Below are 26,953 nucleotides of genomic sequence, written 5' to 3' on the forward strand. Positions count from 1 at the left end.
CCCTGCTGGCTCCTCTTGAGCTTCTCCTCCCCCAGCACCCCCAAGGCCTTTTCTTCAGGGCTGCTCTCCAGCCAGTCCCTGCCCAGCCTCTAGCAGTGCCTGGGATTGCCCTGAGCCAGCTGCAGGACCTTGCCCTTGGTTCTGTAAACCCCCAGTCGAAAGGAAGGAAACCCCAAGCCCCAAAGAAGCAAGCCTCAAGCCACAGGAAGCAAACCCCCAGCATACAGTCACCAACCAAAGTGTGACCCAGGAGGACAGCAGGTGGCTGCTCTATAGTTTGGTAAATTCATGTGAAAGTCTGAAACCCTCTGGCAAGTGCTGACAAGTGAAAAGGAAATGCAGCAAGAATTAAGAAGAGGCTTTGTGCATTTGGGGGTTCATAGGAAGGAGGGAAGGGAGCATTTTCCTGGGGTTTACCTTCATCTGTGGTCCTTGAAGGCATACATCATCTAGCCTACACCATAGATGGGCAATGGGGATCTTACTACAAGAATGTAGTTTAGCCTGGAGAAGAGGAGGCTCAGGGGAGACCTCCTTGCTCTCTCCAACTCCCTGAAGGGAGGTTGTAGCCAGGTGGGGGTTGGTCTCTTTTCCCAGGCAGCCAGCAGCAGAACAAGAGGACACAGTCTCAAGCTGTGCCAGGGGAGGTTTAGGCTGGAGGTGAGGAGAAAGTTCTTCACTAAGAGAGTCATTCACCATTGGGATGTGCTGCCCAGGGAGGTGGTGGAGTCCCCATCCCTGGAGGTGTTCAAGAGGGGATTGGATGTGGCACTTGGTGCCATGGTCTAGTCATGAGGCCTGTGGTGACAGGTTGGACTTGATGATCTCTGAAGTCTTTTCCAGCCTGGCTGATTCTGTGTTTCTATGAACACCAGAAGAAGCCCGTCCAATCCAACACACTGTCTCTAAGCCATGACTATGGAGGGCTCAGAGGAGATGCAAACATCCTGATGCCATCAGCAGGTGTTGACCCCAAGTGCTACCGTGCCACTGGTGTCTGGAATGCATGCTTAATGACCCAAGCTAGCCTAAAACATTCTGCCTGCTTCAAAGTCTTCATGTTGCCCTGGATGGAGGCACTGTCAGACCACAGAACAGAGAAGCTGAGGTGGAAACAAAACTTTTTCCCCAGATTTATTAGGACCTGAGTGCTTGATGCTCTTCTAGTGCACCCCCATGCCTCCTCAAAAGCCTTCAGTGTCTGCAGTGATGGAAACCAGCCATACAGGAGCACTCAGGTCCAATTTATGGCACTTAGCTGAACAAAAGTCAATCTACTAACCTTGTCCTCCAGTTTCCCCAAATGAAAGCAGAGCTATGTGAGCAAAGAAAGAATCCCTGGGCAGTTTTGGTAATAAGAGCTTTTACTGCTTTGTCAGGGACCAGAAATGTTCTCTAATGAGCTACAGGCTGGGGACAGAGTGGCTGGAGTGCAGACAGGCAGAGAGGGACCTGGGGGTACTGGTGGACAGGAGCTGAACCTGAGTCTGCTGTGTGCCCAAGTGGCCAAGAGGGCCAATGGCATCCTGGCCTGCATCAGGAAGAGTGTGGCCAGCAGGAGCAGGGAGGTCATTGTGCCCTGTGCTCAGCACTGCTTAGGCCACACCTTGAGTCCTGTGTCCAGTTCTGGGCCCCTCAGTTTAAGAAGGACATTGAGAAACTTCACAGTATCACAGCATCAGAGTATCACAGGCTCACAGTATCACCAAGGTTGGAAGAGACCTCAAGGATCATTGAGTCCAACCTGTCACCACAGACCTCATGACTAGACCATGGCACCAAGTGCCACATCCAATCCCCTCCTGAACACCTCCAGGGATGGGGACTCCACCACCTCCCTGGGCAGCACATCCCAAGGGCCAATCTCTCTCTCTATGAAGAACTTCTTCCTCACCTCCAGCCTAAACCTCCCCTGGCACAGCTTGAGACTGTGTCCTCTTGTTCTGGTGCTGCTTGCCTGGGAGAAGAGACCAACCCCCACCTGGCTACAACCTCCCTTCAGGGAGTTGGAGAGAGCAAGGAGGTCTCCCAAGCCTCCTCTTCTCCAGGCTAAGCAACCCCAGCTCCCTCAGCCTCTCCTCCCAGGGCTGTGCCCCAGACCCCTCCCTGGCTTCATTGCCCTTCTCTGGACACCTTCAAGTCTCTCAATGTCCTTCTGAAACTGAGGGGCCCAGAACTGGACACAGGACTCAAGGTGTGGCCTAAGCAGTGCTGAGCACAGGGCACAATGACTTCCCTGCTCCTCCTGGCCACACTACTCCTGATGCAGGCCAGGATGCCCTTGGCCCTCTTGGCCCTGTGGGCACACTGCAGGCTCATGTTCAGCTGCTGTGCACCAGCACCCCCAGGTCCCTCTCTGCCTGGCTGCTCTCAGCCACTCTGACCCCAGCCTGTAGCACTGCCTGGGGTTGCTGTGGCCAATGTGCAGCACCTGGCACTTGGATGTGGTCAATCTCCTGCAGGAATCCTCTAGCTACTAAATTCTTCAGGACATAGCTTCCTCCTCCTTGCTGCTGCAAGACTTATTGTTGGAAACCACCAGTAACTAATTACAGACCAGCTCCTTGTGTCAGGAGCTCCAAAAGAAAGGAAATATTCATTAGAGATGTCTGCTTCCCCTCCAGATGAAATAGCACCCACAAGCAACTCCTTATGGGCCAGAACTGAGGGAGTGGAGCCTGCAATGAGCAAGGGCAGGTGTCATGCCAGGGCTGTGGTCACTGAAAGTCCTCCTAAGATGTAATCTGGCAGAGAGAGTGCACAGCAAGCCCTTGAATCATAGAATCATAGGGAAGGCTGCCTGGGGAGGTGGTAGAGTCACATCCCTGGAAGTATCTCAGAGAGCTGTGGATGTGAGTCATGGTCCAGACAGGGGACTGGTGGTGCTTTGTGAGAGTGATCTCAAATGCAACAACTCAGGAGACTACACCAGGGGTTCACTGCCATCAACAGTGAACCTTCACTGTGTCATCACAGAATGCCAGGGGGGGAAGGGACCCCCAGAGCTCATCCAGGCCAACCCCCCTGCCAGAGCAGGAGCACCCAGAGCAGCTCACACAGCAACACAGCCAGGCAGGTCTTGAATAGCTCCACAGAGGGAGACTCCACAACCCCCCTGGGCAGCCTGCTCCAGGCTTCTCTCACCCTCACAGGGGAAAAATTCTTCCTCCTCTTTCCATGGCACTTCCTCTGCCTCAGCTTCCACCACTGCCCCTTGTGCTGCCATTGGGCATCCCCCAGCAGAGCCTGGCTCCAGCCTCTGGGCACTCCCCCTGCACAGCTTTAGCCACAGCAAGGAGCTCACCCTCAGGTTCCTCCTCTGCAAGCTCCAGAGCCCTCAGCTGCCTCAGGCTCTCCTCCTAAGGAAGATCTTCCACTGCCTGCAGCATCTTTGTGGCTCTGTGCTGGACTCTCTCAAGCAGCTCCCTGTCCCTCTTGACCTGAGGGGCCCAGAACTGGACACAAGATTCCAGATGTGGCCTCAGCAGGGCAGAGCAGAGGGGGAGGAGAACCTCTCTTGACCTACTCACCACAGCCCTCCTAACCCACCCCAGGATGCCCTTGGCCTTCTTGGCCACCAGAGCACATTGCTGGCTGATGCTCAACCTCCCATCCAGCAGCACCCCCAGGTCCCTTTCCCCTTCCCTGCTCTCCAGCAGCTCAGTCCCCAGCCTGTACTGCTGCATGGAGTTGTTCCTTCCCAGGTGCAAGACTCTCCCCTGGCCCTTGTTGAACCTCATCAAATTTCTCCCTGCCCAGCTCTCAGCCTGTCCAGGTCTTGCTGCATGGCAGCACAACCTTCTGGTGTGTCAGCCACTCCTCCCAGCTTGGTGCCAGCAGCAGACTTGCTGGCAGTGCCCTCTGGCACTGTTTGCCCATAAGCTGGTGTGCAATAGGTAGGGAAAAGTGAGAGGAGAAAGGTGGAAAGGTCAAGTGAAGAGAGGAAGAAGTTTATGGCTACCACCACTGTGAGGGTCCAAAGCTGTCTCTCTGGTGCAGTCCTGCTGCTCCTTCTGATCTTCTCTGGATCCTGGTGGGGAAAGCTTTCCTCCTGGGTATTCTTTGCCTTCTTGTGGCAGCCTCTTCTTCTTCTTCTTCTTCTTGTAACCTGTCCCATTGAAAAGGAGACCTCTGTTATAACCAGCTTCACACCTGCCTGTGTCCAAACTCCTCCTCTTTCCACCCCTCCTGCCCCCAAGAGTAAGGCTTCCACTCATGCCCAAGGAGGAGTGCCTGAGGTGGGGTCTGGGCCCAAGGCATGGTCTGCCTTGGAGCTGGGCAGCTGTGGGCCAGGAGCTGTGTTTGTGTATTCTAATGACATCAGAAGGAGCAGAGCTGCTTCCACCCTCAACAGACCTGGGATGCTGTGGTTCCACACTGCCAGTCACAGAGTCACAGAAACACTCAGGTTGCAAAAGAGCCTCAGGGTCACCAAGGCCAACCCAGAACCCTGCTCTGCAAGGGTCACCCCTCAAGCATAGCCCCAAGCACCACAGCCAAACCACAGGAACACATCCAGACAGGGATGGAAAGGCTTCAGAGAAGGAGACTCCACACTTTCTGTGCTTGGATCCTGGCTGGGGAGGAGCTGGGCAAAGAGGAATCCCTGGGGAGCTGCTTGGCAGCTCAGGGGCAGCCCGAAGCCCCCACACTGTCCCCTACCCTGTGAGGGCTGTGCCCCCTGGGGGCCTTCAGGGAGTCTGTGGGGCTGGAGGTGCCCTGAGCCCAGGGGCTGGCACAGCCACTGTCCCTGGGGCTGGCCCTGGGGGGCAGGGTGGGGATGCCAAGTGCCACTTGTGGGGTACCTCGGTGCCCCAGAGCAGCTGTCTGTGTGGGCAGAAGCCCTGCCTGGCACTGCTGCCAGCGGCCCAGGACAGCCCCAAGGGCACAGAGCTGGCTGGGCACGAAAGGCAATCCAGCAGCCTCAGTGCCACCAGCCCTCTGCTCCCCAGAGCCTCTGGGTCCCCAGAGCTGGCACCCAGGGGACATGGGGCTGCAGGGAGGCCTCTGCCCCGGGCCTGGCTGGGTGCCAATGGCCTCTTTGCCTTCCTCAGAGCCCTTTGCCCCCCGGGGGTGGGCAGCAGGCACAGAGCTGATGCAGGCAGCAGGGCAGGCAGAGCAATCTATGCCTCAGGCTGGGAGTGAGGATGGGGACCAGGTGCCTGCAGCAGAGCCAGGGCAGCAGGTCAGGACCTGCAGGGCAGGATTCAAGAGCAGAACCTCTCAGCACTGCCCTGCAGCTCTCTGGTTCCCTACTGCAACTCCTGCCCCACGAGCAGCAGCTGGGCAAGGAGCTCGGGGCCAGCGTGGGGCTGGGTTAAGCAGCTGATTGCCAGCTGCCCTCTGAAGCAAAGCCTCTGCTCGGGACAGGGACTGTGGCAGCCGGCAGGAGCGGAGCTGCGTTTGCTGCTTGTGCCCAGCGCTGCCTCCTGCCCTTCTCTGCTCTCTCGGCAGCCCCGCAGCAGCCTTCAGGCCCTCTGAGCGGCAGCGCAGCGAGAGGAGCCCCAGAGTGCTCCGTGCCCCGGCTCGGAGAGCAGAGCCCTTGGCGATGTGTGGGCAGCGCTGGGGCTGGGGCCGGGGCCGGGGCCGGGGCGGGGGAGCCCTTGCAGGCCCTGAGGGGTGCCCGGGGCTGGCTCCTCAGGGCAAAGATGGCGGCCAGGCCCCGGCGGCCTACAGCTCCCATGGTGCACTGCGCGGAGCGGCCGCGGCTCGCGGGCGGAGCGGCCGGCAGCGGGCGGGGCTCGTGGGCGGGAGCGGGCGGGGCTCGCGTTGCTGAAGAGCCAATGGGAGGCTCTGCTCGACGATTGACCAATGAGCGCAGGGGGCGTGGTCGGCGGGACTGTTTGAGCCCTCATCGGTGGAAGCAGCGGTAAGAGGCGCTCCGGTGGCCCAAGGGCTACGGGAGAGGGATGGGGACGGCTGCGGGGGCCGGGGGCAGCCTGGAAGGGCAGGGGAGGACTGCGGGGCTGAGGCAGGATTGCGGGTTCCGCGGGGCTGAGGCGGGCTGCGGGGCTGAGGCAGCATTGCGGGATCCGGGACAGCCTGCAAGGTCAGGGGCAGCCTGTGGGGGCTGCGGGGCTGCGGCGGGCTGCGGGAGGCGGCGGTGGAAGCGCCCTGGGCAGTGCTGGGTGCGGGGCCGGGGGAGCGTTGCGGGGCCGGGGCTGTGGAGCGTTGCGGAGCCGGAGCCGGGCCCGGGGGAGCGTTGCATTGCGCGGCCGGGGCCGGGGGAGCGTTGCGGGGCCGGGGGAGCGTTGCGGGGCCGGGACCAAGGCTGTGGAGCGTTGCGGGGCCGGGGCCCGGGGGAGCGTTGCGGGGCCGGGGCCCGGGGGAGCGTTGCGGGGCCGGGGCCGGGGGTGCTTTGCGGGGCCGGGGCTGTGGAGCGTTGCGGAGCCGGAGCCGGGCCCGGGGGAGCGTTGCGGGGCTGGGGGTGCGTCGCGGGGCCGGGCCCGGGGGTGCGTCGCGGGGCCGGGCCCGGGGGAGCGTCGCGGGGCCGGGCCCGGGGGAGCGTCGCGGGGCCGGGCCCGGGGGAGCGTCGCGGGGCCGGGCCCGGGGGAGCGTCGCGGGGCCGGGCCCGGGGGAGCGTCGCGGGGCCGGGCCCGGGGGAGCGTCGCGGGGCCGGGCCCGGGGGAGCGTCGCGGGGCCGGGCCCGGGGGAGCGTCGCGGGGCCGGGCCCGGGGGAGCGTCGCGGGGCCGGGCCCGGGGGAGCGTCGCGGGGCCGGGCCCGGGGGAGCGTCGCGGGGCCGGGCCCGGGGGAGCGTCGCGGGGCCGGGCCCGGGGGAGCGTCGCGGGGCCGGGCCCGGGGGAGCGTCGCGGGGCCGGGCCCGGGGGAGCGTCGCGGGGCCGGGCCCGGGGGAGCGTCGCGGGGCCGGGCCCGGGGGAGCGTCGCGGGGCCGGGCCCGGGGCCGGGGGAGCGTCGCGGGACCGAGGCTGTGGAGCGTTGCGGGCCCGGGGGAGCGTGGCGGGGCCAGGGGTGCGTTGCGGGACCGAGGCTGGGGAGCGTTGCGGGGCCGGGGCCGGTGGATCGCGGCCGAGGCTGTGGAGGGGCTCTGGGGACCCGCGGTGGGGTCGGAGCGTTGGGGCGGTTGTGAGGACCCGCAGGGGATGCAGGCTCCTTCCGGACGGGGAGAAGGCGCAGGGCTGGGGGGGTGTAACGGCAGCCCCGGCGGCAGCGGCGGCGGTTAGGGCAGGCAGGGCTCGGGAGCAGGCTCCGGGCTCGAGAGGTAAAGGCTTTCTCCAGCCTCAGGCTCCCCCTCCGCCGCTTCCCCTCCCCGCCTGACCCTTGTTGTCTCTTCTCAGAGTGCACTCTCAGGACTTTCGAGCCCAGAGCTGTGTTCTTCGGTGTTCTTCAGCCGGCGCTTTCCTTCGAGCGGTGCTTTTCTTGTGGCGGTGCTGTGCGAACCCTAAGGGGAGTGCCCTGAGCCTTGTGTCACCTTCGTCGCCGCCGCCGCCATGGCGGCGGCCCCTGCCCCCCAGGAGGGCACCGTGACCGTCATGGTGCGAGTGCGACCCCCGGCCCCCGGCGAGGGAGCCGCGCAGCACCCGCTGCTGAGGGTGGTCGACCATCACACCCTCCTGTTCGACCCTGGTGCCTCCGGCGGTGTGCTGCCTGCTGGCCGCGGCAAGAACCCAGGCAAACATCAGAAGTTCCTCTTCGACCGGGTTTTTGCTGAGCAGGCCACCCAGGAGGAGGTGTTCCAGCACACCACCCGCCAGATGGTCGATACTCTCCTCGACGGCTACAACTGCTCTGGTGAGCCCTAGCAGCCTGCTCTGGCCCTTGCAGGAGCTCCTGCCCATCTGCCCCTGCTCTGGGTGGGCTCAGCAGAGCTGGGGGTTGGTTCCAGAAGCCCTGAGCGGCTGTGGCAGCAGTGGGGACGCAGCGGCTCTGCAGAAAGAGAAAGCCTTGACCTTGTTGTTGGCACCAAGCTGGGGCCGTGACAAGTGTGGCCGGGACAGGGCCAGTGCTGGCCTGGAGATGTCATCCGAGGGCTCTGGGGGCAGGCAGGGCCCAGGCCAGCAAGAGGAGAGCAGAGACAAGCCCAGATGAGTGTGGAGTCCTGCCTGTGGGGTGGCATCAGCTGGGAGCCCTGTGCAGGCTGGGCAGCAGGCTGGTGCAGAGGGCCCCGGGGGCCCTGCTGGACAGGATGTGAGTGAGAGGCAGCAGTGCCCCACAGCAGGAGCTGGGTTTGGGGCTGTGTCCCCAGCTGAGGCAGAGCTGGCAGCATCCCCCCAGTGCTGCTGTCGATGGAGGCTGCTCTCAGGGCTCCTCCCTTTCTCCTCCCAGTGTTTGCCTATGGAGCAACCGGAGCAGGGAAAACCTACACCATGCTGGGCTCGGAGAACAGCCCTGGCATCATCTACCTCACCATGGAGGAGCTGTTCAGGAGGCTGGAGGCCAGGCAGGAGCAGAAGAGCTGCGAGGTCCTGGTCTCCTACCTGGAGGTAGGCTGTGCCCAGCTGTGCCCCTCCTGCTGCCAGGCCACCACCTCCAAGGTCTGGGCTTGTAGTGCCAGGGCTACCCCTGTGCTGCCAGCTGTGCCCAGGGCAGCCCCAGACTGGAAGCAGGCTGCCCCTGGCCAGGCTGCTGGGCTGGTGCTGCTGGCCTGCCCCCTCTGGAGCTGGGGGCCACAGGGCAATGAGGGCTTCCTGGCTGCAAGGCCTTTGGAGGAGCAGCGGCTCAGTGCCTGGCTGCTGAAGCCTCCTGAGCTGTCCCCTGCCTTAGGGCACCTTCAGCTGCTCCTGCTGGCGGCAGGTGCCAGAGGTGCTGTTGGGTGGGCAGCAGGCCCTGGGGTCCCAAGCTCCTCTGCCTGCTGCCCTCTGGGGCCCCAAGCCTCAGCCTGAGCTGGAGCTGCCTGCTGCAGGTCTACAACGAGCAGATCCGTGACCTGCTGGAGCCCAAGGGCCCTCTGCCCATCCGGGAGGATCCTGAGAGAGGAGCTGTGGTTCAGGGCCTCTCCATCCAGCAGGTGGGGGTGGAAGCAGGCACAAGGTGTGGGCAGCGCTGTGCCCGCCCCAGGGGTGCCAGCTGGGACCGGGGGAGCTGGAGGGGGAGGGGAGGGCTGCGGGGCCCCGGGGCAGGGGCTGCGGGGCCCCGGGGGTGCCGGCTGGGTGGGTGCCGGCTGGCAGCAGCGCTGAGCCCGAGGCCAGAGGAGCCCTGCAGGGGCGCAGGAGGCCTCAGCCTGTGGGCGCTCGGTGCCCGTGCCGGGGCTGCGCTGATCCCTGCCCTCTGCCTGCTCCCCGCCAGCCCAGCTCGGCAGAGCAGCTCCTGCAGATGCTGCTCGGGGGCAGCAGGAACCGCACGCAGCATGCCACCGATGCCAACGCCTCCTCCTCCCGCTCCCACGCCGTGCTGCAGGTGAGGGGTGGTGCTTGGGGCAGCCCTTGGCACCGCTGCCCGGAGGGGGGCAGGCGGCGATGCTGTGCCAGGGCCGGCGTGCCAGGGCTGCTGCCGCGGCTGCGAGCGGCGAGCCCGAGCGCCCTGCGGAGCCGCAGCCTGCCCTCTGTGTGCCCTCCCAGGTCTACGTGAAGCAGCAGGACCGCGCCGAGGGCCTCGCTGGGGCCGTGCGGGTGGCCAAGATGAGCTTGGTCGACCTGGCCGGCTCGGAGCGAGCCGCGGTGGCCAAGACCAGCGGCGAGCGGCTGCGGGAGGGAGCCAGCATCAACCGCTCGCTGCTGGCCCTGCTCAGCGTCATCCAGGCGCTGGCTGGGGCCAAGGTGAGGCTGCCGCTGAGGGGCCCTGAGCGCCGTCCCCACGGCAGAGCTGCCGTGGGCTGGGCCTGGCCGGGGCTGGGAGCCGGGGGCTGGGAGCCGAGGGCCAGCCCCTGAGCGGAGCCTCGCTGTGCCGGGCAGGGCAAGCAGAGCCACGTCCCGTACCGGGACAGCAAGCTGACGCGGCTGCTGAAGGACTCCATCGGCGGCAACTGCCGCACCCTGATGCTGGCTGCCCTCAGCCCCTCGCCGCTCTGCTGCCAGGACACCCTCAACACCCTCAAGTATGCCAGCAGGGCCAAGGAGATCCAGGTCTCGGTGAGCACCTCGCCCCGCGGCCGGCAGCTGCTGGGGCTGCCCGGGAAGGAGCCTGGGGCAGGCTGCTGCCTCCCTGCCGCCTCCCTGCCGCAGCCGGGCTGCCTCTGGAGCCCCTCTCAGAGTCAGCTGCAGCCCCTCGGGCCCCACCAGCCCAGGGCAGGCTGAGGAGCTGCCCCGCTGCCGCCTCAGCGGAGGGGAAGGAGCTGTCCCGGTGCTGCTCTCAGCTCCGCTCCTCCCTCTCCCCGCAGCTCAAGAGCAACCTGCCGAGCCCGGACTCCCACGTCTGTCCGTACGTTGTGCTGTGTGCGCAGCTGAGAGCGGAGGTGAGCTGCCGGGGGCAGGGCTGGGCTCTGTCTGCGGCTCTGCTTTGCCTGGCACCCAGCCTGCTGAGCTGCTGGGGCTCAGGGCATGCTCTGAGCCAGGGCTGCCCCTTGCTCACAGGTGGCAGAGCTGCAGGCCAAGCTCCGTGCCTATGAGGATGCTGCCCGCGGGGCACAGAGCCAGGCGCCAGAGCCGCTGCCTGCCCTCGGCTCCAGCCCCTTGGAGCTGCCCAGGTGAGGCTGCTGGGCAGGAGGGAGGGAGCCTGGGCTGGCACCTTGGGGTCCCCCAGGGCCAGGAGCTTGCAGAGTTTGGCTGCTGGCTGCAGCCCAAGTGGCTGCCAGGACGCAGCTGAGCTGCTCTGCTGCTGTGCCACAGCCTCTCCGCTGCCCAGCTGGAGTGAGGAGCCTGGCAGCCCCCAGAGCTGGGGGACAAAGGCCAAAGCTGCCCTTGGCTCCATCCCAAACCTTGGTAGGCCAAGGGATGGCTTCCCCAGAGGCTCTTCCCTGGCTCAGGGGCTGCTGCTGTGACTTGTGTAGGGTGGAGGAGGCTGTGCCCGAGGCGTGCCTGGAGCTCCCTGGTGGGGAGAGTGCTGGAGAGCAGCAGGAGCTGGCAGCTGGGTGTCCTGCTGCCTTGCAGCTGGCCTTGGAGGAGGTGAGAGGAGGGCTTGGCCTGGTGATGGGACCCAGCTCAGGTACCTTGCTGGGCTGCACTGGGCAGGCTGGGAGAGGGCAGGAGCTGAGCTGCTCTGGGAGGTCTGGGCTCAGCAGGTGCTGGGCTGTGGAGTGCTGGAGAAAGCTCTGAGCCTGGCAGGGAAGGGGCAGCTGGGGGCCCAGGCTCAGCTCAGCTCTGGCCTGATGCTGCTCTGGGGGCTTGCTGCAGGCTGCAGAGGAAAGGTCTGCCCCAGCCATCCAGCAGGCAGATGTGCAGCAGGAAGCAAAGGAAGCAGCCCCCCTCCTGCAGGGCTTGACTGCCAGCCAGCCAGAGGGGTGAGTGTCCTTGTGCCCCCTCCCTATGCCACTTGCTCCTGGCTGCTCAGAGAGTTTCAACCTTCCTGTGGTGTGCAGCCCCCTGAGGGTGCTGGAGGTGGGGGAGGGCCCAGGCCTTGGCTTACAGAGCAGTGCCTGCCCTCTGAGGTGGGATTTGGCTCCTAGAGAGCCAGTCCCAGGGGAGAAGCTCCCCTGGAAGGGTCAGCAGGGAAGGTTTCCAGGCACAGCAGCTGAGAGCCTTCAGTGCCTCTTGCCAGGCCTGGAGCTGCCTCCCCCAGGGCTCTGCTGCTGCCTCTGCTCCCCGAGGTGCTGCCCTGGCACCACCTGCTGCTGTCTGTGCCCCAATGTCCTGGCAGGGGGAAGGTCTCCCGAGGGAGGCTGCCTGTGCTGTGTGCCTGAGGCCCAGCACAGCTCTGGGGCTGCTGTTGGGTGCCCTGCAGCCCACAGGTGATCTCCCAGCTCAGGTCCTGCAGTGCCAGCCTGGGCACCCCTCAGTCTCAAAGCTTGCCTGGCCCAGAGCTCCCCCCAGGCTGTGCCCCAGCTGAGGAGGGGGCTCAGAGGTGCTGCTGGTGGTGCTGAGCCTGTCTTGGGTGCCAGGGGCTGAGGTTCAGCCCCTGACTGCTCCTTGGCTCTGTCTCTCTCTGCCCCAGGGCTGCAGCTGCTGCCAGGAGCTCCTCCCCAGAGCAGCAGTCCCTGCCCCAGGCTGGCAGCTTCCTTGCTGCTGCTGTGGCCTCTGAGGCACTGCAGCCCCTGGCCCCTCAGGAGGCTGCTGCCAGCCAGGAGCAGGCCTCCTCCCCAGGGAGGGCTGCAGAGGCCAGCAGGGCCAGCCCAGCCCAGAGGAGCCAGCAGGGCAGTGCTGCTGAGGATCCAGGTTGGTGCCCTCTCTCTCCTCTGTCCCAGGCTCTGCTGCAGGGCTGGGGGGTGGTGGGGGGCAGCTGCCAGCTGTGGGCGCAGGGCAGGGGCAGAAGTTTCTCCTGCCCTGGCACCCAGTGGGGGCTGAGCCTGCCTTTATCTCCTGTGGGTGACTGCTCTGGGCTGCATCTGCCCCGCTCAGCCCAGCTGTGGCCTGGCTGCTGGCAGCCTGTGTCTGGGCAGGGCTGAGCTCTTCCTCCTCATCCTCGGTGCCCATGCATGAGGCCAGCAGCAGAGCCTGGCTCTGCAGAGGCTGCTGCTGGGCACAGGCCAGGCCCTGCCCCGGGGCACTTGCTCTGGGCCCAGGATGGTTGGTGCTGGCTCTTGGGCTTGGTGTGGTTTGGGGCAGTCCCAGCAAAGAGCTGAGGGGGGTGGGGGGCAGGGGGGGAGGGCCTGGGAGCTGCAGCCAGGGAGCTGACTCGGTCTCTGCTCTGCTCCTCCAGCCGAGAGCTGCGTGGCTGTGCCTGGCGCCCCCGTGACCAGCTCTCCCCTGCCAGGCTGGCAGCACCTGGCTGCGCTCAGCAGTGCCAGGCTGCTGGCCCTCAGCCCCATCGGGAAGAGGAGGAGGTCCCCTGAGATGCCAACTCCTGCCCAGCCGGCCTCTGCCTGCAGCCTCTCCCCGCGGCCCAAACGCCAGCGGCCGAGTGGGCAGCCGGCAGAGGCTGCCAGGGCGGCACAGAGCCCCCCCAGCCCCTGCCCCCCGGCTGCAGCCCCCCCAGCCCCTGTGGCGCTGCCAGCCTGGCCCTGCGGCTCCAGCCTGTGCCCGGAGAGGCTCTCCCGGAGCCGCCTGCCCCTGGCGCCGCTGGCAGCTCCCCAGGGCTGTGCCCTGCCCCCAGGCCCTGACCTGGATGGCACCTACCAGGTGTGCAGGCTGCCAGCCTCAGCCAGCCCTGGGCCCCCGGGCTGCAGGGGCCTGGAGCCCCCCAGCCAGGACCTCCTCCGGCAGCAGGATGCCCTCTCGGTGCCCAAGTGAGTGCCGCCCTGGGGCCCTCCCTGCGGGGTTGGGGACCCCCTGGGTGCCTCCTGGGGGGGTGGCTGCGGCTCGGTGGGGAGGGAGGGTGGGCAGGGGGCACAGGGCTGGGGGGTGGGCAGCAGTGGGCTGAGCTCACCTGGGCAGGGGTTGCTGAAGAGAAAAAGCCAAGCAGAAGGCCCCCCTGTGTGCCACTTGCCCTGGCACAGTGTGTGCCCCCTCCTCCTGCACGTAGCTGCCCCAGGGATGAGCTCTGCCTCAAAGCTTGCCTGGCCCAGAGCTCCCCCCAGGCTGTGCCCCAGCTGAGGAGGGGGCTCAGAGGTGCTGCTGGTGGTGCTGAGCCTGTCTTGGGTGCCAGGGGCTGAGGTTCAGCCCCTGACTGCTCCTTGGCTCTGTCTCTCTCTGCCCCAGGGCTGCAGCTGCTGCCAGGAGCCATGAGCTCAATGTCACCTACCAGGTCTGCAGGCTGCCAGCCTCAGGCAGCAGCCCTGAGCCCTTGGGCTGCAGGGGCCTGGAGCCCCCAGGCTGGCAGCACAAGCAGGATGCCCTCTCGGTGCCCAAGTGAGTGCTGCCCTGGGGCCTTCCCTGTGGCTTTGGGGATCCTGCCCTCCATGGCTGGGTGCCTCCTGTGGGGATGGCTGCAGCTCTGTGGAGGGCAGAGGGTGGGCAGGAGGCACTTGGCCAGCAGGCACAGGCTGAGCTCACCTGGGCACGGCTGCACAGGGCAGAGAGCATTCCAAGGGAAGCTTTTCCTGCTCCTGCTCCTCCCTTTGGCCCTGGAGCATCCTCCAGATTGCTTCAGGAGTGCTGGCTGGGAGCAGGTTGGGCATCTGCTCTCCTGGCACTGGGGGTCAGGGCTGTGCCCTTGGGGGCCTGGGCATCTTTGGGGTGGCTTTTGGCTGGTGCAGCAAAGAGGCTCTGGCTCTTCTGGAGCCCTGTGGCTGTGCAGAGGCTGAGCCCCACCTGGCCCTGGTGGTGCAGGACACCCCCAGGGAGACCTCCTTGCTTCTGGGGCTCTGCAAATAGCTCAGAGTGAGGAGAGCTGGAAATGGGGACAGGGCAGGGCCCAGCCCCGTGCCAGGGGCAGTCAGGATCCCCCCTGGCACTAACCATCTCTGCCCTGCCTGCAGGCCCTGCAAGCTGGCCTGTGCCCCACGGACACCCTCTGTGCCCAGGCTGCCTGTGGGCTGCAGAGCCTCTGCCCTGAAGCAGAAGGCAGCTGAGAGGTGAGAGAGCTGCCAGCAGCTGCCTGTGCTCCCCACTGTGGGCCCTGCCCCATGGCTGCAGCTGCACCTTGCCAGTGCCCTCTGCCCCGAGCCTGCCTGGGTGCCAATGGCCTCTTTGCCTCCCTCAGAGCCCTTTGCCCCCCCGGGGGTGGACAGCGGAGCCGCATCCCCCAGCTGCGCAGCAGGCAGCGAGCTGCCAAGGCCTCTGCAGCCCAGGTGAGGCTGCCCTGGGAGTGAGCCCTGCTGCTGTGCCAGCCCCGTGCCAGCTGGAGCAGAGCCCTGCCATGGGGATGGTTGGTGCTGGGGGGTGGCTGCAGCCTGCTGCTGTGCCAGCCCCGTGCCAGCTGGAGCAGAGCCCTGCCATGGGGATGGTTGGTGCTGGGGGGTGGCTGCAGCCTGCTGCTGTGCCAGCCCCGTGCCAGCTGGAGGCACAGCCCTGCCATGGGGATGGTTGGTGCTGGGGGTGGCTGCAGCCTGCTGCTGTGCCAGCCCCGTGCCAGCTGGAGCAGAGCCCTGCCATGGGGATGGTTGGTGCTGGGGGAGGGCAATAGAGCAGGTATCTGCCAGGGCCTGGGTGTGCCCGGCGCTGCCTGCTGCCCTTCTCTCCTCTCTCTGCAGCCCCAGAGCATCCTTCAGGCCCTCTGAGCAGCAGCGCAGCAGGAGCAGCCCCAGAGTGCCTCCAGCCCCGGGTGAGAGAGCAGAGCCCCTGGGGAGGTGTGGACAGCCCTGGGCGTGCCCCGTGCGGGCCCTGGTGGGTGCCCGGTGCTGGCTTCTCAGCGCTGCTGAGGGGCAGGCGGCGCTGGGCTGGCCGCGGGGGCTGGTCGGGGCCGGAGCTGCCGGCAGGGAGCTGGGAGGAGAAGCTGCCAGGGCAGGGCTGGGGCTGAGGGCAAAGATGGCGGCCGGGCCCCGGCGGCCTACGGCTCCCATGGTGCTCTGCGCGGGCGGGAGGGGGCGGGGCTGTCGGCGTTCGAGAGCCAATGGGGGGCTGCGTTCGGGCACCGGCCAGTGAGCGCAGGGGGCGTGTCCGGCGGCAGCGTTTGAAGCCCTGCGGCGCAGGCGGCGGTGAGTAGCGCTGGGGCCCCGGGAGCGGCGAGGCAGAGGGATGGGGACGGCTGCGGGGAGCGGGGGCTGGGGGAGGCAGGGAGTGCTGGAGGCGGCGGTGGCAGCGCCGGGGGGAAGCTGGGGAGGGCGCCGGGGAGGGCTAGAGGCCGGGGATGTGGGCGTGGGGAGGGGGTTGGGGATCAGGGATCAGGGCTCTGGATGTGGGGGCGTCCCGGGGCGGTTGTAGGAGCGTTAGGGTGGCTGTGGGGACCCCAGGGTGATGTAGGATCCTTGCAGACGCTGGGAACCTGTAGGGCTGGAGGGTATTGGAAGGGCAGCTCTCGGGGTACCGGTGGGAGTTACCACAGGGGGGGTGTGGGAGCAGGGTCCCGGGTGGGGGGCTGGGGGTGTCCAGGCTTTCTCCAGCCTGCGGCTCCCCCTCCGCCGCTTCCCCTCCCTGCCTGACCTTTTTTTCTCCCGAGAGTGCGCCCTCAGGACGTTGGAGCCCGGAGCTGTGTTCTTCAGCCAGTGCTGTCCTTGGAGCGGTGCTGTGCGGACCCCGGGGGCAGTGCCCTCAGCCCTGCGTCGTCGTCGCCGCCATGGTGCTGGTCCCTCCCCCCAGGAGGGCGCCGTGGCCGTCACGGTGCGAGTGCGACCCCTGGCCCCCAGGGAGGGAGCCACGCAGCACCCAGGTGCCTCCCAGCCCCGTGCCAGGGGCAGTCAGGATCCCCCCTGGCACTAACCATCTCTGCCCTGCCTGCAGGCCCTGCAAGCTGGCCTGTGCCCCACGGACACCCTCTGTGCCCAGGCTGCCTGTGGACTGCAGAGCCTCTGCCCTGAAGCAGGAGGCAGCTGAGAGGTGAGAGAGCTGCCAGCAGCTGCTTGTGCTCCCCAGTGTGGGCCCTGCCCCATGGCTGCAGCTGCACCTTGCCTGTGGCCTCTGCCCTGAGCCTGGCTGGGTGCCAATGGCCTCTTTGCCTTTCCCAGAGCCCTTTGTCCCCCGGAGAGTGGGCAGTGGAACTCCAGAGCAGGAACAGAGCTGCCCTGTCCTCTGCAGCCCAGGTGAGGCTGCCCTGGGAACCACTCAGCCAGGAGTGAGCCCTGCCCCGCGGCAGCCTGCAGCCTGCTGCTGTGCCAGCCCTGTGCCAGCTGCGAGGCAAAGCCCTGGCAGGGGCATGGTTGGTGCTGGGGGGAGGGCGGGAGAGCAGGGAGGTGCCAGTGCCTGGGTGTGCCTCAGGAAGGGAGCTGCGTTTGCTGCTTGTGCCCCAGAGCTGCCTGATGCCCTTCTCTCCTCTCTCTGCAGCCCCGGAGCATCCTTCAGGCCCTGTGAACGGCAGTGCAGCAAGAGGAGCCCCAGAGTGCTCCCAGGCTTCGGCAGCAACCTCTCTCCTTCCAGCCCCCATCCAGTGAAAACTTCAGCAGCCAGGACCCCAGCCCAAGCTGGAGGTCCCGTCGGCGGCGTCCCTGCCCCCGGTCCCTGGTCCCGTCGCGTCTGCGCCGTCCTTGCCCTGGTCCCCGGTCCCGTCGCGTCTGCGCCGTCCTTGCCCCGGTCCCGTCGCGTCCGCGCCGTCCCTGCCCCGGTCCCTGGTCCCGTCGCGTCCGCGCCGTCCCTGCCCCGGTCCCTGGTCCCGTCGCGTCCGCGCCGTCCCTGCCCCGGTCCCTGGTCCCGTCGCGTCCGCGCCGTCCCTGCCCCGGTCCCTGGTCCCGTCGCGTCCGCGCCGTCCCTGCCCCGGTCCCTGGTCCCGTCGCGTCCGCGCCGTCCCTGCCCTGGTCCCGTCCCGTCCGCGCCGTCCCTGCCCCGGTCCCTGCCCCCGTCCCCTCCGCGCCGTCCCTGCCCCGGTCCCTGCCCCCGTCCCCTCCGCGCCGTCCCTGCCCCGGTCCCTGCCCCCGTCCCCTCCGCGCCGTCCCTGCCCCGGTCCCTGGTCCCGTCCCCTCCGCGCCGTCCCTGCCCCGGTCCCTGGTCCCGTCCCGTCCGCGCCGTCCCTGCCCCGGTCCCTGGTCCCGTCCCGTCCGCGCCGTCCCTGCCCCGGTCCCTGGTCCCGTCCCGTCCGCGCCGTCCCTGCCCCGGTCCCTGGTCCCGTCCCGTCCGCGCCGTCCCTGCCCCCTGTTCCTGCCCCCGTCTCGTCCGCCGCGCCCCTGTCTCCGGTCCCGTCCCGTCCGCCCCGTCCCTGCCCCCGGTCCCCGTCCGCGCCGTCCCTGCCCCGGTCCCCACCCCGGTCCCCGTCCGCGGCTTCCCTGGCCCCGGCCCCGGCCCGTCTGCAGCGTCCCGGCCCCGTCCCTTTTTGCAGCTCGGTTCCCCCTACCCCACTTCGCGGTTCCCGGCCCTGTCCCCTCCCCTCTGCGGCGCGGTTCCCCCCTCTGTTTGTGTTGTTCACTAAAGGTTTGGTTTTTGGTTCTTCAGACCTTTTCTGGCTGCTTTTTCCCTCCCCTTGGGGGACCCTGGGGCTGGGGCTCCCTCGGGGGTTGCCTGGGCCAGGCCATTCCTCCTGGCCTGGGCTCTAGTCTGCCTTCCCCCTCTCTACCATCATCGCAGGGGCTCTGGGGCTCTTCTTCTTAGCCTCTGTGGATCAGGCAGCCCCACTCATCTTCACAGGGGGAAGTTGAAACCAAAGGGCTCTCTTCTTTCATCCCCAACCTCCTGTGCTGCAGTTTCCATCCATTGCCCCTTGGCCTATCCCAGGGCACAGTGAGCAGAGGCTGTCCCTGGCCCTTCCTTCCTGACCCCCAGCCCTCAGCTCTTGATAGCCATTGATCAGATCCCTCTCAGCCTTCTCCTCTCCAGACTCAACAGCCCCAGGGCTCTCAGCCTCTCCTCCCCAGGCACTGCTGCAGTCCCTTCCGCAGCCTTGCAGCCCTCCCTTGGACTCTCTCTAGCAGTCCCTGTCCCTCCTGACCTGGGGAGCCCAGAGCTGGATGCAATATTCCAGGTGGGGTCTCAGCAGGGCAGAGTAGAGGGGGAGGAGAACCTCCCTGGCTCTGCTGGACACACTCCCCTGAATGCCCCCCAGGACCCCATTGGCCTTCTTGGCCCCCAGGGCACATTGATGTCCCATGCAGAGCTTGCTGTCCCCCAGCACTCCCAGGTCCTGTTTCAACCTCTTCAAGGATGTGCTGCCTGTGGGAGCCTGGATGCTGCTCAGGGCTCCTGTGAGGAGCTCCAGACAACGAAATACTCTCTTCACTTCTTTTGATCCCCTGTTCCAAACCATTTTCCCTTGTGCCTCACAGCCAGCAATTTGATAACCTCTCCCACTGCCAGCCACACAAGGTGAGTTTCTCACATCAATCTTCATGCTACCTGTGCTTGCAGACAGGGCAAGATCAGCTAGGAGTCCTCAGGGAAAGGGCAAAACAAACCAAGGTTCTTTTGAGACCTTCAGAATGCCAAATCATTTGTTGCTCAGGTGTCAACCACCTGAGTTTCACCAATCATCTTTAATTCTTGTGAGGTGCTGAAGTCAGAACTGGGGGGTGGGGGTGGCTGACACCCCTCAGGCTGTGCTGTCATCCAGGGAACTCTGGAAGAGCTGAGAGCTGGCTGCAGGCAAACCTCAGGGAGGTCAGCCAGGACAAGAGCAGGGTCTTGCATCTGGGGAGGAGTAACAGCAGGCACCAGGACAGGTTAGGAGCTGTCCTGCTGGAGAGCAGCTCCATGGAGTCCTTGTGGACAAGTTCTGCATGGGACAGCAATGTGCCCTGGGGGCCAAGAGAGCCAATGGGGTCCTGGGGTGCAGCAAGGAAAGTGTGGCCAGCAGGGCTGGGGAGGTTCTGCTCCCCCTCTGCTCTGCCCTGCTCAGACCACAGCTGCAATCCTGTGTCCAGCTCTGGGCTCCCCAGGTCAAGAGAGACAGAGACCTGCTGGAGAGAGTCCAAGGGAGAGCCAGGAGGATGCTTAGGGGACTTGAGGATCTCCCATGTGAAGAGAGACTGAGAGCCCTGGGGCTGTTTAGTCTGGAGAAGAGGAGACTCAGGGGAGACCTTCTTGCTCTCTCCAACTCCCTGCAGGGTGGTTGTAGCCAGGTGGGGGTTGGTTTCTTCTCCCAGGCACCCAGCAGCAGAACAAGAGGCCACAGTCTCAAGCTGTGCCAGGGGAGATTCAGGCTGGAGCTGAGGAGAAATTGGCCATTGGGATGTGCTGCCCAGGGAGGTGGTGGAGTCACCATCCCTGGAGGTGTTCAACCTTGGCATTTGGAGCCATGGTTTAGTTGTCAGGAGCTGTTGGGTGGCAGGTTGGACTTGATGATCTCTGAGGTCTTTTCCACCCTTAGTGATTCAATGATTCTATACCAAGAGGCCCCAAGGAAGGCCACAAAGCTGAGAGCAGCAGCGTGGAGCATCTCTCCTATAAAGACAGTCTGGGAGAGTTGAAGGAGTTCAGCTTGGGGAGCAAAGGCTCCAAGGAGACCTTACAGTAGCCTTCCAGTGGCTGAAGGGGGCTGAGGAGGAGCTGTTTCCAAAGGTATGCAGCCAGAGGACCAGGGGCAGTGGCTTGAAACTGGAGCAGGGTAGGTTTGGATTGGATGAGGAAGAAGTTCTTTACTATGAGCACAACAGTGGCTTTCATGAGAGGTTTTGCTGTCTCACAGGCTGGGTGGTCTGCAGCATTTATTCTCTCTGTGTTGCTGACTAACTAGGAACTGATTAATCAAATCATTGATTTGTTGGTGAGGACATTCTGCTTACTGAACTCCCTAAACCACAGCAAGTCCTTCCTGCTGTTAACTGAGGAGGCTGTGGGGCAGTGTTTGGCATCACTTGCTTGTGTTCAGCTTGTTCTGGTGCTAAGGAGACAAAAGGCCTGGAATAAAACTGACACTGAAACCAAATGAGAGGCTGGGGAAGCACTTCCCAGCATTATCCTGAACTTGTGACCTCTGAGGAGGTAGAAACTGTCACAGGTGGGTTTGGAAGTGATTGGAGTCATAGAATCACAGAATCTTAGAATCAATCAGGTTGGAAAAGACCTCAGAGATCATCAAGTCCAACCTCTCACCCAATACCTAACTCCTCCTGTCCAGTTCTGGGCCCCTCAGGTTAGGAAAGATGTTGAGATGCTGGAAGGTGTCCAGAGAAGGGCAACAAAGCTGGGGAGGGGTCTGGGGCACAGCCCTGTGAGGAGAGGCTGAGGGAGCTGGGGTTGCTTAGCCTGGAGAAGAGGAGGCTCAGGGGAGACCTCATTGCTCTCTACAACTCCCTGAAGGGAGGTGGGGGTTGGTCTTTTCTCCTAGGCAGCCAGCACCAGAACAAGAGGACACAGTCTTAAGGTGTGCCAGGGGAAGTTTAGGCTGGAGGTGAGGAGAAAGTTCTTCACTGGTAGAGTAATTTGCCATTTGAATGTGCTGCCCAGGGAGGTGGTGGAGCCACCATCCCTGGAGGTGTTCAAAAGGGGATTGGATGAGGCACTTGGAGCCATGGTTTGGTTGTCTGGGGGTGTTGGGTGCTAGGTTGGACTTGATGATCTCTGAGGTCTTTCCCAACCTTGTTGATTCTATGCTTGTGCCCCTGTGCTGGGCACTGGTGAGGCCACACCTTGAGGAATTTTGGGCTCCTCACTCCAAGGAGGCCATTGGAGTCCTGCAGCTGGTACAGGGAAGGGCAATACAGCTGAGGAAGGGTCTGGAGGACAGGGCTGCAGAGGAGCAGCTGAGCAAAGTAGGGCTGTTCAGCCTGGAGAAGAGAGACTCAGGGGAAGAGACTCATGGGAGTCTCCATGAAAGGAGATTGGAGTGGAGTGGGGTTGGGCTCTTCTCCCTAGATGCAAGTCACAGGAGAAGAGAAAACAACCTCAAGTTGCACCAAGGGAGGTTTAGTCTGGAGATCAGGAAAAGTCTTTCCTGCCAGAGTGGTCAGGGATTGGCACAGGCTGCCCAGGGAGGTGGTGGAGTCCCCATGCCTGTAGGTGTTCCAGGAATGAGTGAATATGGCACTTTGGGATGTGGCTTCCTGGGCAGGGTGCAGTAAGGTTCATGATTGAACTTGATGATCTTAGAGAACTTTTCCAGCTGGAGTGACTCTATGATTCTATTTGATGTTAAACCTCAGTCATGGACATGATCCCTAACAAACTGCTTTGAGATAAGAAAACAGAATTCTTGTTGCTGCCTGTACCAAAATTGACTTCCAGTATAAAATTAACTGGGTGATTAATTAGGGGATCTGCTGGAGAGCAGTCCTGGGGAGAAGGACCTGGGAGTGCTGGTGGGCAGCAAGCTCTGCATGGGACAGCAATGTGCCCTGGGGGCCAAGAAGGCCAAGGGGGTCCTGGGGGGCATTCAGAGGAGGTGTCCAGCAGAGCCAGGGAGGTTCTCCTCCCCCTCTGCTCTGCCCTGCTGAGACCTCACCTGGAATATTGCATCCAGCTCTGGGCTCCCCAATTCAGGAGGGACAGAGACTGCTAGAGAGAGTCCAAGGGAGGGCTGCAAGGCTGCTGAAGGGACTGCAGCAGTGCCTGGGGAGGAGAGGCTGAGAGCCCTGGGGCTGTTGAGTCTGGAGAGGAGAAGGCTGAGAGAGGATTTAATAAATGTTTATCCATATCTGGACATCCATATCCTGGATATCAGTGGATGGAAATTGCAGCACAGGAGGTTCCAGCTCAACATGAGGAGGAACTTCTTGACTGTGAGGGTCCCAGAGCCCTGGAGCAGGCTGCCCAGAGAGGTTGTGGAGTCTCCTTCTGTGGAGCCTTTCCATCCCTGTCTGGATGTGTTCCTGGGTGACCTGTGCTGGGTTCTATGCTCCTGCTCTGGCAGGGGGTTTGGACTGGAAGATCTGCAGTGGTCCCTTCCAACCCCTGACATCCTGTGAGCCTGTGAACTGTCTCAGACAAGAGAAAAAGCTCTTGGAGGAGACAGAAAAGATTCCTGTCAGTTAACTTCTGCATCCAAGCTTTTACCTTTAACAACACCACTCTTAAAAACCAAAGGTTATCATTTTGTTATGTCAGTGTGCAGAGCTCTTAGAGAGTCTGCCTCCCCTGGGACACTCCTGCAGGTGAAACCTTCATTTAGGTAGTGAAAGGCTTCAAGCCTCTCAAGTTGCTGTGCATTCCTGATTGCACTCACACCTCCTCACTCAGCCAGAGCCTGGGGGCTTTGTTGTTTTGTTGGTTTTCTTTACCTCATCCACTCACCACCTGTGAGATTCAATGCCACCCAGCAAGCAGGGGCAAAGGATTTCTAGAAACACTGCTAATTTGCTGCCTCACTTTGCCTGCTGCAAAATTGAGTACCCCCTCCCAGGAGCAACCTGGCTGCTTCTCCCTAAACACAGCAGTTGAGAGCCAGGGATCAAAAGGAGCTGTCGACACCTAGACTCCTGCCTGCTCCTAGGCATCAGGCATTTAGCTCACTTGGGCAGAGAATCAGAGAATCAATCAGGTTGCAAAAGACCTCAGAGATCATCAAGGCCAACCTGTCACCCAACACCTCCTGACTGCTAAACCATGGCTCCAAGTGCCACATCCAATCCCCTCCTGAACACCTCCAGGGATGGGGACTCCACCACCTCCCTGGGCAGCACATCCCAAGGGCCAATCTCTCTTTCTATGAAGAACTTCTTCCTAACCTCCAGCCTGAACTTCCCCTGGCACAGCTTGAGACTGTGTCCTCTTGTTCTGGTGCTGCTTGCCTGGGAGAAGAGACCAACCCCCACCTGGCTACAACCTCCCTTCAGGGAGTTGGAGAGGGCAATGAGGTCTCCCCTGAGCCTCCTCTTCTCCAGGCTAAGCAACCCCAGCTCCCTCAGCCTCTCCTCCCAGGGCTGTGCTCCAGACCCCTCCCCAGCATCGTTGCCCTTCTCTGGACACCTTCAAGTCTCTCAATGTCCTTCTGAAACTGAGGGGCCCAGAACTGGACACAGGACTCAAGGTGTGGCCTAAGCAGTGCTGAGCACAGGGCACCATGACCTCCCTGCTCCTGCTGGCCACACTCTTCCTGATTCAGGCCAGGATGCCCTTGGCCTTCTTGGCCCCCTGGGCACACTGCTGGCTCATGTTCAGCTGCTGTCCACCAGCACCCCCAGGTCCCTCTCAGCCACTCTGTCCCCAGCCTACAGCACTGCCTGGGGTTGCTGTAGCCAATGTGTAGAACCTGGCACTCAGACCTGTTAAATGCCATCCTGTTGGACTCCACCCTTCTGTCCAGAATCCAAACAAGAGCACTTCAAGATTATTAAACCCAACCAATCACCCAACCCTAACTAACCAACCAGACCATGGCACCAAGTCCCTCATCCACTCCCTTCTTATGCACCCCCAGGCATTATGACTCCAGCACCTCCCCTTGGGCAGCCACTCTGCCTGGGAAGAGCTGGGAACCCCTCTGGGCAGCCTGAGCCTTCAAGTGATGTGGTCCAGCAGCTGCAAACAGGCCACTTGGTTTGAGTAATCAACTCATTGAAGTTAATTGGCCTGTAGCCCTGGAATGTCTTTGTGCAACAGGAGCTCCCATTTCACTTGTATGCCTTCTGTGAAGCAGTAGTGGAGGAAGTAAATTCACTTCCTCTGTTCCCCTTCTCTTCCTCTCCCAATGAATTGCCAGCAGAGAGATGTTTGATTCTCTTAGAGCCATGTGGAGAAAGGCCTCACCCATGCAGCCCCTACACTTCTACCTGCTGCTATGCTAGCAAGTCATGTAACTGCTCTGAACTGGAACAGCATGGATCCCAGCCCACCATAACACAACAGTCTCACTAAGTTGAGGACAAATTACATCCCCAAAGAGCACACCATGGATATTAATGCTCAGTGTTGCTAGGCAGCACCTCCTTTCAGTGGTGCACAGGGGTAGACTGAAGAGGAGGTCTGTCCCTCTTGAGGAAGGCTTTCAGCTCCTGTGATTAATGCTGCTGAAGATTCATGCCTGCCTTTTGCTCTGTGATCACTGCAAACCATACAGAAGGAGGTGGTGTGGACCTCTCTGAGGGGAGGGAGGCTCTACAGAAGGAGCTGGAAAGACTGAGCTGAGACCAACAGGATCACAGCATCATAGAATTGTCAGGGCTGGAAGGGACCTCAAGGCTCAGCCAGTGCCAACCCCCCTGCCATGGCCAGGGACACCTCACACCACAGCAGGTTGCTCACAGCCACATCCAGCCTGGCTGCAAACACCTCCAGGCAGGAGGCTTCCACCACCTCCCTGGGCAACCTGGGCCAGGCTCTCACCACTCTCATGGGCAACAACTTCTTCCTCACAGCCAATCTCAATCTCCCCATTTCTAGTTCTGCTCCATCCCCCCCAGTCCTATCCCTCCCTGACACCCTCAAAAGTCCCTCCCCAGCTTTCTTGGAGCCCCCTGCAGATCCTGCAAGGCCACAATGAGGTCTCCTGGGAGCCTTCTCCTCTCCAGCCTGCACAACCCCAACTCTCTCAGTTTGTCCTCAGAGCAGAGCAGCTCCAGCCCTCTGCTCCTCCTCGTGGCCCTTCTCTGGACACCTTCCAGCACCTCCAGAGCCTTCCTGGCACAGAGGCTCCAGCACTGGCCCCAGAGCTGCAGCTGTGGTCTCAGCAGAGTGGAGCAGAGGGGCAGAATCCCCTCCCTGGCCCTGCTGCCCACACTTCTCTTGCTGCAGCCCAGGTTGAGGTTCAACAAGGCCAAGTGCCAGGTCCTGCACTTGAGTCACAACAACCCCCTGCAAAACTCCAGGCTTGAGGCAGAGTGGCTGCAGATAAGGCCTCAGGAACAGAAACAGGACCTGGTGTGTTGATTGACAGCTGCCTGAACATGAGGCAGCAGTGTGCCCAGGGGCTCAAGAAGGCCAAGTGCATCCTGGCCTGGGTCAGCACTAGTGTGGCCAGCAGGAGCAGGGAAGTCATTCTGCCCTGTGCCCAGCACTGGTGAGGCCACCTCCTAAATACTGGGGTTGCTTTTGGAGTCCTCACTCCCAGAAGGACACTGAGGGCTGGAGCATGCCCAGAGGAGGGCAACAAAGCTGGGGAAGAGTCTGGAGAAGAGGGCTGGGGAGGAGCAGCTGAGGGAGCTGGGGGAATTCAGTCTGGGGAGGAGCAGCTGAGGGAGCTGGGGGAATTCAGTCTGGGGAGGAGCAGCTGAGGGAGCTGGGGAATTCAGTCTGGAAAGGAGGTGGCATAGGGGAGGCCTTCTTGCTCTCTACAAGTCCCTGAAGGGAGGCTGGAGTGAGGTGGGTGCTGGGGGGCACTGCTGAGTGCCTCTTAGCTGTAGGCAAGAACATGAACAATGTAATTGTTCTGGATTTTGTTTGTCACTAGGAAGCTTTTGTGTCAAGATGTAAAAATAGTACTGAGCTCTCCTCCTCTGCAGCACAACATTTGTATGTTTGCAAAGTCTAATTAGTGCTAATTAGGTAACAACCCATGGTTAAAAAACCCCACATCCCACTAGGAGCAACCAATGGTCTTGGGCACTGCTAAGGCAAAGTAAAGGAATAATGTCTATCCAGAGCTGAGGGCAGGGGGTCAGGAAGGAAGGGACAGGGACAGCCTCTGCTCACTGTGCCCTGGGATAGGCCAAGGGGCAATGGATGGAAACTGCAGCACAGGAGGTTCCAGCTCAACATGAGGAGGAACTTCCATACTCTAAGCATCTCAGAGGCCTGGAGCAGGCTGCCCAGAGAGGTTGTGGAGTCTCCTTCTGTGGAGCCTTTCCATCCCTGTCTGGATGTGTTCCTGGGTGACCTGTGCTGGATTCTATGCTCCTGCTCTGGCTTGGACTGGAAGATGTCCAGAGGTCCCTTCCAACCCCTGACATCCTGTGAGCCTGTAAAGGAAGGAAGAGTATTTGGCAGCCTGCAGATTTTTAGTGAGGTGTTTCATGTCACAAACCACAGAATGGTTTGGCTTGAAAGGGACCTTTCAGAGCAGGGACACCTGTTGCTAGCCCAGGTTGCTCACAGCCTCATCCAACTGACCTTGAGCCCCTCCAGGCTGCAGACATCCACAGCCCCCCTGGGCAACCTGTTCCAGTGTCTTGCCTCTGACTGTGTATGTGTCTTGCCAGTGTTCAGTGGCTGTTCCATCACCCAGCTCAAAGCTATTGTCTCTCATCCTGGCACTCCCAGCCCTTGTCAGAGGTCCCTCCCCAGCTCTTCTGTAGCCTCCTTCAGGTACTGGAAGGCTGCTCTAAGGTCTCCTTGGAGCCTTCCCTTCTCCAGGCTGAACAGCCCCAACTCTTCAGCCTGTCCCCAGGGGAAGGTGCCCCAGCCTTTGCATTAGGATCATAAACATCAGAGAATCTCTTCAGTTAGGAAAGACCTCTGAGGCCATCAGCTCAAGCTGTCAAGCCAACACCACTGTGGCCATTCAACCATGCCACAGAGTGCCACAGCTACACATTTCAATCAATCCTTAAAGCAGGAACCAGAAGTTCTTAAGGAAGAGCTGCAGCTACACTGTGTGGAAGGGCCTGGAGCCCCTGGGCTAGAGGAGGGGCTGAGGGAGCTGGGGGTGTTCAGGCTGGAGAAGAGGAGGCTGAGGGAGACCTCTTTGCTCTCTGCAGCT

The 26,953-nt window shown here is 62.8% G+C and overlaps 2 protein-coding genes across 5 annotated transcripts; both read left to right on the forward strand.

Annotated features, from left to right (window-relative positions):
* The first annotated feature begins 7,049 nt into the window (after positions 1–7,049).
* LOC137456099 (kinesin-like protein KIF18B) lies at positions 7,050–15,593 on the forward strand. Of its 3 annotated transcripts, XM_068167404.1 has the most exons (16): positions 7,050–7,750; positions 8,285–8,442; positions 8,862–8,966; positions 9,245–9,355; positions 9,517–9,714; positions 9,850–10,026; positions 10,275–10,349; positions 10,468–10,580; positions 10,884–10,998; positions 11,227–11,333; positions 11,984–12,204; positions 12,689–13,214; positions 13,627–13,776; positions 14,346–14,441; positions 14,570–14,657; positions 15,060–15,165. In XM_068167404.1, the coding sequence occupies exons 1-16, from the start codon at positions 7,450–7,452 to the stop codon at positions 15,084–15,086; spliced, it is 2,568 nt and encodes an 855-aa protein (XP_068023505.1). In that variant the 5' UTR covers positions 7,050–7,449; the 3' UTR covers positions 15,087–15,165. The 3 variants fall into 3 exon arrangements, with proteins under 3 accessions (XP_068023505.1, XP_068023503.1, XP_068023504.1); XM_068167402.1 differs by lacking the exons at positions 14,346–14,441; positions 14,570–14,657 and having other exon boundaries at positions 7,050–7,220; positions 7,297–7,750; positions 15,060–15,593; XM_068167403.1 differs by lacking the exons at positions 8,862–8,966; positions 14,346–14,441; positions 14,570–14,657 and having other exon boundaries at positions 15,060–15,593.
* A 70-nt stretch (positions 15,594–15,663) lies between these two features.
* On the forward strand, positions 15,664–17,882 carry LOC137456086 (basic proline-rich protein-like). 2 transcript variants are annotated; one of them, XM_068167387.1, is made up of 4 exons: positions 15,664–16,125; positions 16,246–16,341; positions 16,470–16,544; positions 16,786–17,882. In XM_068167387.1, the coding sequence occupies exons 1-4, from the start codon at positions 16,082–16,084 to the stop codon at positions 17,858–17,860; spliced, it is 1,290 nt and encodes a 429-aa protein (XP_068023488.1). In that variant the 5' UTR covers positions 15,664–16,081; the 3' UTR covers positions 17,861–17,882. The 2 variants fall into 2 exon arrangements, with proteins under 2 accessions (XP_068023488.1, XP_068023489.1); XM_068167388.1 differs by lacking the exon at positions 16,470–16,544.
* The last annotated feature ends 9,071 nt before the right edge of the window (positions 17,883–26,953 follow it).

This window comes from Melanerpes formicivorus, unplaced genomic scaffold (assembly GCF_026170545.1).
Source record: "Melanerpes formicivorus ecotype bairdi unplaced genomic scaffold, bMelFor1.0.p_v2 SCAF_116, whole genome shotgun sequence".
NCBI classification, from domain to species: domain Eukaryota; kingdom Metazoa; phylum Chordata; class Aves; order Piciformes; family Picidae; genus Melanerpes; species Melanerpes formicivorus.

Excerpts from the sequence above, each read along its gene's own strand:
- LOC137456086 (XM_068167387.1), top strand. The coding sequence starts at position 16,082 with ATGGTGCTGGTCCCTCCCCCCAGGAGGGCGCCGTGGCCGTCACG. Across the intron at positions 16,126-16,245 it reads AGGGCGCCGTGGCCGTCACG|GCCCTGCAAGCTGGCCTGTG; the intron begins GTGCGAGTGCGA and ends CCCTGCCTGCAG. Across the intron at positions 16,342-16,469 it reads AAGCAGGAGGCAGCTGAGAG|AGCCCTTTGTCCCCCGGAGA; the intron begins GTGAGAGAGCTG and ends TGCCTTTCCCAG.
- LOC137456099 (XM_068167402.1), top strand. The coding sequence starts at position 7,450 with ATGGCGGCGGCCCCTGCCCCCCAGGAGGGCACCGTGACCGTCATGGTG. Across the intron at positions 7,751-8,284 it reads CGACGGCTACAACTGCTCTG|TGTTTGCCTATGGAGCAACC; the intron begins GTGAGCCCTAGC and ends TTCTCCTCCCAG. Across the intron at positions 12,205-12,688 it reads CAGTGCTGCTGAGGATCCAG|CCGAGAGCTGCGTGGCTGTG; the intron begins GTTGGTGCCCTC and ends CTGCTCCTCCAG.